This window comes from Synchiropus splendidus, chromosome 5 (assembly GCF_027744825.2).
Source record: "Synchiropus splendidus isolate RoL2022-P1 chromosome 5, RoL_Sspl_1.0, whole genome shotgun sequence".
Taxonomy (NCBI): Eukaryota; Metazoa; Chordata; class Actinopteri; order Syngnathiformes; family Callionymidae; genus Synchiropus; species Synchiropus splendidus.
In genome coordinates, this window is record NC_071338.1 from 11,979,615 (window position 1) to 11,989,746 (window position 10,132).

Consider the following 10,132-nt stretch of genomic DNA (forward strand, 5'->3'; position numbering starts at 1 on the left):
CTTTTCCCGAAGACCAGAGCTGGGAACTCAATAATGAAACAATTTATTATTATGAGTCCGCGTTATTGGCTTTTCCACTCACATTTTCAAATTCACAAAGCTATATTTCTGTCCAAATTTCTTTTTTTTTAAAATTATTTTTCTTACAATAAAGTAGCCAAATATAGAGACGAAAGAAAAACATTCATTATTATTATTGTTGTTGTTGTTATTGTTATTATACAAGAAAATAATGTGAAACAGTTCCCACAGTCCAAAACAGTTCATAAATGTGAAATACGAGCTGTGTGCATCACTGTCACTGAGCTGAACTTTGACTTGTGCAGTCGATCATCTAAAAGTCGTTTCTCAGGGGGCTGATGTAACCAGGCTGTCCAAACGCCATTTGACTGCATTCTACAACTCGACCACATGGTGTCTCCGTTCTCTTCATCTCAGCACTGGACTTGTCACACCTTGATGTGAGAACCAAGAAAGTGTGAGCTTTTATTGAGCAAAGTTCAAAGAGTTTTATTTAAACATTTTTGCACAGAGAGATTACAAAGCCGCAAGCGTTTTTGCATCAGAGGAAACACTTAAAATTCATGAGCGAGCAGCCAAACCTGAGGCAACACAATGTCAATATGATCATTGTTCTCGCAGAGAAGTTAAGCTGCAGAGCATTTAGCCAAAGTTTAGTAGTTTGATCAGTGTTCTTTTTCAGAATCCAACTGGCTACTAGTGGAAAACGGATCAGGATTTGACCTCGCACAAGTTGGGCAGTGCGGTATCTGTCAAAGAAGCATAGTTGTGAGTGGCATCTTTAAACAGTTCCTCCTTATCTATACTGTATCCATCTCCTCAGCCTGTTCTTTTGGAACTCAGAACTCTAGGTCAAGATGGTCGACCATCGCTGAAGGTGAAGTAGAAAATGTGCAACCGTTCACAATCTTATCTTCAGAGGAATGGAGGCTCAGTTTTGACTAGTGACGGTAGAAGTGGAGATAGAGATCACTGGACCACTTCCTCCCTGATGTTCAAGCTTATGGCACCGATTCAACTTCAACGTGGTCACTCTGGTGTCAAATATTGTGATGCTATTCATTGCAATGAATTATGAAACCACTTATTAATTCAATTTTTTTGCATTGATAAGAAGGCACCAGCACGTGTACCATACTGCTGCCACACTGTGCTGAACCCACCACAGTTAACATTTACAAGAAGCAGCTTAAAGTTGAGTTCAGTGGTCCATCAAAGTTCCCATGTTGTTGAAATGCTTTGGTGTCAGTGTAAAAGCTCATGTGCATTTTGAACTGCAGTGGTATTTCATCCTTGCAAACTAAAGACAAAAAGAAAGTCAATCTATGAAAGTCAAAGTTTGTCTTCCTAAGTTGAGAGCAAGTGTTAGGACTCTTTGACGTGCAACTTGAGAGTATCCCAAAATAGCTGGTTAACATAAGCTACACTTGAGAAGGACCATGAGGCACATCAGCATCAGCCCGGCACAGATCTCCAGAGCAGTGTCCGGTTGCATCTGAGACTCCTCCTCCAGTCAGTCCTCCTCCACCACCATCACATTGCCGTTCAGCTCGTACTGGATGGTGGCCCAGTCAAAGATGTTCCCACTGGAGATCTTGTGGCCGTAGTGCCAGGCCTGGATCTGGCTCCTTTTCAGAACATGATCCCACATGTTCAGGTCGGTCACCTCACCAACGAAACTCTGCGTGGCCTCTAAGCCGCCCAGGTGTTTGTCCGGGTCCTGACCCAGGATGACGGAGCCTTTCGGCTGGATGCTGTGTCCTGGTTTGTACACCTGGTAGGTGCTGCGCTTCCCCTCCACCCAGAATGCAGCAAGACCAGTCACGGACTCCCAGGTGAGGCAGAGGCTGGTGCGGAAGGTGGTCAGGGGCGGCAGGTGGAAGAAGGTCCCGTCGCCGCTCATGTAGAAGGAGACCCGTCCGTCTTTTTCGCGCCACACATTGAGCTCGTCGTAGTCGGCGGTGCGGTACGCAAACAGGATGATCTGCCGTTCCTCAGGCAGCTCGGTCGCTACTCGCATACACAGAGTGAAGGCCTTCAGGGACATCTCCTTCTGAGGGATGAGGGCTACGAAGCTGAAGTCCGTCTCATACGGGAAGATCAGGACCTTGTTGCTCAGACCCACTGCAACATGAGATGGAAGGGTGTGAGCGTTGAACGTGCTCGGAGGAGCGCAGTACAATTTTCTGCAACAAACCTTGTGTGGCACTTGACAGAGCCAGAGACAAGCTGAGCCCCACAAAGAGGGAGACACTCTAGAAAAAAAAAAACAACAGATGAAGTATTTCTTCACTTAAGACCCAGCAGCACAGGGCACACTGTATAGTAGGAGCCCTGAAACTTACTTTATAAGCAGCATTATCTTCGCTGAAGGTCAGGAGTTGGCAAATACATTTCCAAAGGTGTCACATTACATTGAATATGGTTGGGAAACTTTTTCGATTTTCATTTCAATTTCTTTCGATGGTTAAGGAATACAAAAGAACAACAGGAAAGAATTAAAAAACATATTTAGCTGGTCATGAAAAAGCACAAACTAACAGAGGTCAGCAACATTTCTATTTTTTCAGTGTGTGTGGCGTCATCAAGGTCACATAAACACAGTGAAAGGCTGCATTTGACCCTGGTCCTACTCTACCCAGGTCTGATCCATGTCCTGAAAATAACACTTTATGTGTTGGATTTGCTACATGTCACGAAGGGTTCTGCACATACTGATGCCGTTGGATTTGTCATGTCTGCCCATATTGTATTAGAAATAAAGTAACATGAATCTCCTGAATATTTTAGATGGCATGTTGGTATTTTGGCACTGCTTCCAGTCCAGTTCTGCCTGGTTCGTGCTGAAGGACCCAGGTGTGTAGGCTCAGTGCTGCTAGAATGTTATAAAAAAAAGCTTTTTGTTTCTTACCATGATGATGATGCGTTGTTCTCTGCTGTGCTGCAAAGTCAGTGTGACTCCCAGTGCGCTTCCCTCCTGGTACTGACTGTGACGTGGCCTCAAACAACAGACTCTGTGTGCTGTAGGTGACCAGCAGACACACAACTGGATGCCTAATAGTTTAATACAGACAAGTCTTATTCTTATTAAATCCAGTTTTAAATTTTAAACAGTTACAGTGATACCTATTTTTCTGCTGTCAAGACTCAGTATTTGTGCACACGCAGCTCTTTAACTGTCCATGTCGGGCCCTAGGGAGCATAATAGCTGAGGCCCTTCATACTGTACCCACGGACACCAGACAACACATGAGAGAACATGATATTTAACCTCTCACATGTGAAGGGCCATCTCTGCAGGGCCTGAGACCAAAACATTGCAGTGGAGAATCAGAGAGTTTGGATCATCGTTGAACATAACTGATCACAATGCCAGTGGTTGGTCACTTTGTGTGGTAGTCTGATTCAGTTCAGTTCACTAGCTCCCATCAATGCAGTCGACAGACAGTCAGACTTGTCGTGCATTATTGAGCTGGACCCTCTCAATGGAGTTCATTATCTAGGAATAATAATAATTATATATATTTTTTTTTTTTTGCATATTTTTTGACTCAATAGTATATATACTGTACTCCCCTTCACAACATTTTCATATGAAATCCTGAGCTGTTTCTTGATAATGTGTGAAGTGTTTGGAAGGCAAGAGTGATACTCTATTTATCGGCTGCACTAGCGATGATGGGTGGCAAAGGAATGAGGCACAAGAAACACAATTGTGACTTTTGTCTCCCGACTGCTGCAGGAGTCCAGAGAAACTAGCCACACACATTATCAACATATCTACATTTAATACAGTTTCTCAAGCTCTAGGATTTCTCCAGAAATAAAGAACCCTATCTTGTCATGAAGTAAAGATGCACAGAAACATTATATACACGAGCGGTTTACAACCAGGCCACACACACACGCACACATCCATCATCAGCTCCACATCATATAAACCACGAGTGCAGAACCGGATGAGTGCGTCGAGAGAGGCTGCCGTGGAACCAGCACACAAAGACTGAGGAAGAGACGAGAGTAGATGGTCGGACATCATCCAGCATATCTAACAAGGAGGCAGCTGACACTGTCCAACACAAGTGCACAACACACAGCAGCACAAATGCTGATGTCACCGTCCAAACCTGTGCTCAACAGACATCCAGCATTGTGACCGGAGCTTTCCCTTCAAGTCAGTCCGCTTGGAGTTGAAGGCTTCCTGTGTGAATCTCATGATGTCCAGATAAGAACTGGTTGGTCAACTCGAGCTAAAAACCTTATGTTTACATTCATCTTATCTGGGTTACTTAGGGTGTGATTGACATGCAGAGATCATGATCATCTTACAGTTGTGTGTCTGGGTGTGTCTAGAGCGCCCCCCATAGGTGAACGGGAGGTGAAGGTCGTGACATAAAAGTCATCAAGATTGACAGGTGTTTTTGGCATTTTAGTGAGCAAGTTAGGCATTTTGTGGGTGTACACATCTGTGAAATAAAATATTGTAAACACATCTGTGATTCTGAATTCTGCCAATAAAACTTCCATGATAATAATGGTTGTCGGACCTGTGGCACACAGAAATAGAAGAGTGGCAAGAGGAGACCTGAGAATTTGGCCCCTTGTTTTGGGAAGAAAAGATAGACGAAATGTGTACAGCTGTTTTTAAAGGGAGGCGCAGGCCACGGACATGGATCCTCAAAAGTTTTTCGTTTCACAGCAAAGATGTGAGGAGGAGAGGCGGAACACGGTGCTTGGCACCTGTCCTCTTATCCATCAGGTGATTCGTCCTGCGTGTTGACAGTTCCCATCCAAACAAAACGGATCTCAGACTGGCAGTAGAGTCAGTAGTCCTCCACCCAGCCGTTCTCCTGGATAAAGGCATCAATCACTTCTTTCATGGCCAGGTTGGGGATCAGTTGGTCTTGGGTCAATGGGCTCCTGGTGACCGGATCAAAATGTCCCACTCGCTGCCAGAAAAATATGTTTACAGTGTTAATGTTTGATGAAAATACCTTAAAGTATTGTGAAAACTAACTGGATAAGCCCCTATATTCATTTTCCATGAGTGAATTGGTGTGGGGGTGCACATGCAGGAGCCCATGTGCTGCGATCCCACGACAGACTTCAGGATAAAACAGTCCACCTGCCTACCAGGAATAACAGCAACTTCCTGTCATCCTCCACTAAACCACATGGACTGTAAATACCTGCAGATGCTCCTCGATGTCCTTGCGATCGTAGGTGATGCCACTGGGTGTGATGCACGGTTCCCTCATCAGCTCAAAACTGATCTTTCCACAGAGATAATCTGGAATCTCACGCTTCTAAAAACGAAAAATAAATAAATCACTATTAATTGTACTCCTTACAAAACTAACTATTCTCATCACACAACACCAAGTCTTGACAGTATATTTGTAATCCAGAAAATGGCCGCATGGCTCCCTGGAAAATTCCTGAAGTCAAGATGGTGCCCGGGTGTCAGAGTGCGGCAGCATGGGGAGTCTAGTGTAACTTGAGTGTAATTTAGAGTTAGACTGGGTTGTGTGTTATACCAGTGGTTCCAACACCCGGGCCAGGGGCTGGTACCGGTCCGTGGATCAATTGGTACCGGGCCGCACAAGAAATAATTCATTATTTCCGTTTTGTGTATGATCTGAGTCTGAAGGATCTTTTATTTTGAAAAACCTTTTTTGAAAAGTGACCGGATTCTTTCAGTTAAGCCACGGTCACTTGAGAGCTAAAATTTAATCCACATGCTCGCAAAATGTGTAGGAAACAGCCGTTTCTTAGCGAAGGGAAAAAGGCTCAGTGAAGAGACACGTTCCAATTGTCAAGTGTTGACCGGTCTGCAGTGATAAAAAGGTCGGGGACCACTGTGTTAGACGGTGATTGACAACCAGAGAGCAGCTTTATGTAGATCAGCCTGGACTGTAACACAGCATACTCACTTTTCTCTTCTCATCCACTTGAGAAAACAACTCATCCATGTCCATGAGATACTTGTCCTGCATTTACAAATGACAGGTCCATTATTGAGGTGCACATGCAGGAGGCTGCGCTGAGGAAGCAGTACGTTAATACACCCACATGTTTAGACGAAATCTTGGCGGCATCTCCCCCATTCTGATTGTCATCCTGCTTTTCTTTGTACTCCTCCATCTCCCTGACAACACACAGTCATGACACATTATCCGTCAAAATGGAATGGCAGACAAGATGTGCTGAACTGAATGATGCTAAATATACTGACGCATACTGAAGCACAGCATGTGGCCTCACCGTTCCTTCTCAGCCAGAATGAGTTTGGTCAGATAAGCATGAAGCTCGTTCTCCTGATTGATGCGTTTCTCCTCAATACTGTTCCAACGTTTCTTCTTGGCGATCCGCAGCGCGCTGGGAATGTCATCTCCGAAATTTAGCCTTTGCTCTTTAGCCAGATTGTAAGCTGCAGACCACAAAAAAAAAACAACAGACTTCTGAACAACATGATATTCCCAACAAAGAAGTCGAAATTTTAACTTTGGAAGGATAAATCGTATCTATATTTTCTACCTATATTTATTTTATTCATATGTTGTCACACTCTACTCTTAGAGTAGTGTAGTCCCATGGAAGGAAAGAAAAACATATTGTATAATTTTAAACAAGCACTTTTTACAATGATTTATTTTCACCTTATTGTTTATTTTGAGGGACAAGAAATACGGTTAAATTTGATTCCTTTTTGGGAGAAATATTTAGTGTTCAAATGAACATTTCAGTATAACTATGATGAGCCACAGGGAATGGAAACGGATAAATGGGGAATCTAAAAAATACTTTTGGCTTATTTTTGGACATTACATAATGTGTAAAAGAAAAAAACAAATCAATGAAAAAAGGACACATTTTCAATTGCAGTTTTGATCTGACTTCAAGGGGGACGCACAAATAAATGCAAAGGGCCACATGTGGGCCCCCCTTTGCACACATCTGTCATAACTAGCAGATAAGCCTCTGACCTTTCTGCAGGTTCCCAATGGCCTCGTCGTAGTTCTCCAACTCGAGGTGACACTGGCCCAGAAAGAAGTGGGCTTTAACGGACTGACTGTCCAGCTCCAGCGCGTGTTTGCAGTCGGCCAGCGCCTTGTCATGCTGCTGCAGCTTCACATGACAAAGAGCCCGGTTGGTGTAGTACACTGCCACAGAGGGGTTGCGGTTCTGGGAGCAAGACAGAATTGGACCATAACACATCTTTGGATGATACCTTTTGCATTGTGGGGCATTGATCGCATTTACTTACAATAGCTTTGCTGTAGCATGTGGCGGCTTCTTGGTACTTGCGGCAGAGGAACAGTCGGTTGCCCTGCTCCTTCAGCTCCTGTGCGGTCGAACTCTTCTCTGGGCTGCCGGCCATTTTCTCCACCGGCTCCGCGGCGCCCACCTCGCCCTGCTTCCCTATCTTGCTCCCCGTTTCCTCGGCCGGATGCCTGACTGGTATGGTGGCAGTCTGTCAGATTGAACCCAGGTTCGGAGGGTCAGACCCCGCAATGCAACTGCAGTGCGCGCGACCAAACATCGAATCTCCCCAACGTCGCCCCTTTAATTTGAACTCTCACGTTCAAGAACAAGGCCATCAGCGATCACTGATGTGCGTGGACTTACGCGTGGACACCTGCACATTCTAGTTTTCCATTTTTTAAGCACTAATATGTGACCGATCGGGGAAACGCGTCTTGTTCTCCAGCAACACTTGATGCGTCAAGTAGCGAGTTAGCTACATAGCGCTTCAATTAACCATCGGCGCTACGTCAACGATGATGCCAGTCAATACTTTGGACCGTGTTTAATGAAAAAAGCATGATGTGTTCACCGGACCCCGATAAAGTGTCACCGCAGGCCTTTAAATCCCCAACGTTTGCAGGGATACAACACCGCGGCGCAACCGGAGACGCAGCTGATGCTAGCGCACGTTAGCATCCCTGTTAGCAGGCGAACCTCTCCCTTCAGTCGCGACTTGATCCTTTCATTCACGTGGACTCACGAGGACAGACAAACCTACCTTTTCAGATTATTTCACATGAACGCTTTGGTGATCTCATGAGATCTTGTGGCAAGCCTTCTTCGATCCCTTTTCCCAGCAGGAGCTATCATGACAGGTTGTTGTTATGCTGACATCACAAACACGCGTACGTCAGCGGAAGCCGGGCGGCCAACTTCCTGTATAACAGACACATTTTATTTGTCATCGCAGTGGTTTTCTGGAGCGCAATGAAATTCGCGGTGGAGCTGTCAACAGTCTACTGGTCGCTTGGATGCAGGCAAGACAGCGTTGGAGCTTAGCACTTTAGTGGGACTGACAAGCATATTTATTGAGTGACTAACTCCTCATTCTCTCAACTGAATGTTTGTGTCCTGATGAAACCACGAAGCGGCTGTCAAAAGTTCTCAGGCGGAATATAAACATTGAAACAGCAATATCAACTTCCATCAGCAGATGGCACTGTGGTCAAATCTATTGCAGTCGTCTTCAGGACCTTGGGATGCGTGTGAAAAAAGTGGCTCTTTAAACTGTAAGACCTTAATACTACCAGGTTTGTACATCTGACTTGTGACGTCAATTCATTTGACTGCACAACTATTTGCCAGCATTATGAAACACAAGACTGTTGATCAGTTTTGGCTTCTTACTAGCACACACTATTTATGTATATAGACATGGAGAGGAATATGTTGCCTGTGAATTCCTTTTGACTGACTGAGTTAAGTTATTCTCCAACACAAAACTGCAATAGAATATCATGGTCATCTCCATGATAGTACGTGCTACACCTCACGGGGGACATCTTTGAACCCCAGAGTTGAGACCTGGATCGACTGTCCAGAAACTTCCCTCGTAATATGACTGCCTGCAGTGTCATACCCTGTAAAAAAAAACAGTTCTTAAGCTGCTCAAATGTTGGTCATAATAAAGAATTATGGATGAGGAATGACAATGCATTTTTATTCATTGTACATTCAAGCACACTTCCCACCAAGTCAGTCACCCATGACTGATTCTATTCTGGGATTCAGTTGTCAGCAAAGCTGTCCCACCCACAGAGACATTCAGTGACATGCAGATAGATCCATAGATGACCCCTGACCCTCTGCAGACCTTATTAATATGGACATTCAAGTTGGTCTGCGGTGGAATTAGAGAGCGTGCGTGACAGAGAGCAGGGTCACTTTCATCCCGGTCTGCTGAGTCTTCACTCACAGATCAATGCGTGAAGATTAGGGCACATCCCCTGAGCAAACACACTGATAAAAGTGTGAGGGGCCGCTGCCGCCCCGACTCACCAGGACTGTGTCCCCAGCTGTGTTTACCAAACGGCACTGATCTGCTCCACCAGAGCAAGCGTTTGGTTTCCTAAAAAATAGCTGCAAGACCAATGTCATGAAGAGGGTACACTTTATGTACAGTTTAATTTTGTATACTTGTGTACTTGGCTACTGTAGACTGTCAGTTTGTTTTGCCTGAAAATGTCTTGTGAATTTTTAGAACTTTTAGCAATGGATGACCAAAGAACGCCTGGGATTTCATCTGCCATTGCCCCCTGTTTCGCTTAGTTTGTTTCAAAAAGGTTAGAGTTTCATCCTCCATCGATATCTCACGTGCATTTAAAAAGTACTGGTGATCATATTTTACATTATCGATTGGTCGTAACTCTTTTTGTTATTTCACTGGACAAAAAAGTCTGAATGTAAACGTCTTGACTTGTCGACCTTCTGTCCTGGACAGCAGACATGGCTCTCAGAAAAGTCAGAAAAAAGTCATCCATCCTGCTCTGTTTTCCAACTAAGTAAATATTATTACTCGTGAAGCACTTTAATTTTTACATCACTGCACTGTATGTTCCTAAGTCTGAAGGATAAAACAAACTCCACTCCTGTTGTGTGAGGAAACACGAAAGAAGCTGAGAATAATTGCAGGGATTAGGAGCATGTTTACTGAGATGATTAAACTGACAATGGAGACAGTTCCAGAACATGGGGGTGCTGCAGATGAATACTGATTCACATTTGAGGTGTTTACATTTAAACGGTTTGCAACTATCCCAACCGTCCTGCGTCCCCCACTGGATGCCCGTTGCACCAGCTGGCC

At 44.5% G+C, this 10,132-nt stretch overlaps 2 protein-coding genes across 2 annotated transcripts; both read right to left on the reverse strand.

Moving 5' to 3' along the window:
- Positions 1–494: 494 nt before the first annotated feature.
- LOC128759497 (pentraxin fusion protein-like) lies at positions 495–3,627 on the reverse strand. The gene is made up of 3 exons (XM_053866501.1): positions 2,933–3,627; positions 2,219–2,276; positions 495–2,145 (listed from the first exon to the last, which is right to left on the reverse strand). Exons 1-3 carry the CDS (start codon positions 2,933–2,935, stop codon positions 1,535–1,537), a joined length of 672 nt encoding a protein of 223 aa, XP_053722476.1. The 5' UTR covers positions 2,936–3,627; the 3' UTR covers positions 495–1,534.
- Positions 3,628–3,789: 162 nt separating this feature from the next.
- On the reverse strand, positions 3,790–8,175 carry stub1 (STIP1 homology and U-Box containing protein 1). The gene is made up of 8 exons (XM_053866500.1): positions 8,048–8,175; positions 7,289–7,495; positions 7,008–7,206; positions 6,286–6,451; positions 6,094–6,169; positions 5,955–6,011; positions 5,211–5,327; positions 3,790–4,970 (listed from the first exon to the last, which is right to left on the reverse strand). Exons 2-8 carry the CDS (start codon positions 7,400–7,402, stop codon positions 4,845–4,847), a joined length of 855 nt encoding a protein of 284 aa, XP_053722475.1. The 5' UTR covers positions 7,403–7,495; positions 8,048–8,175; the 3' UTR covers positions 3,790–4,844.
- Between the last annotated feature and the right edge of the window lie 1,957 nt (positions 8,176–10,132).

Bases quoted from the DNA above. Each gene is read 5' to 3' on its own strand.
- LOC128759497 (XM_053866501.1), bottom strand. The intron at 2,146-2,218 runs GTTTGTTGCAGA...CTCATGTTGCAG, and splicing joins TCTGTCAAGTGCCACACAAG to TGGGTCTGAGCAACAAGGTC.
- stub1 (XM_053866500.1), bottom strand. From the start codon at position 7,402: ATGGCCGGCAGCCCAGAGAAGAGTTCGACCGCACAGGAGCTGAAGGAG. The intron at 6,452-7,007 runs GTCAGAGGCTTA...TGTGGTCTGCAG, and splicing joins CATTGGGAACCTGCAGAAAG to CTTACAATCTGGCTAAAGAG. The intron at 4,971-5,210 runs GTATTTACAGTC...TTTTTCTGGCAG, and splicing joins ACATCGAGGAGCATCTGCAG to CGAGTGGGACATTTTGATCC.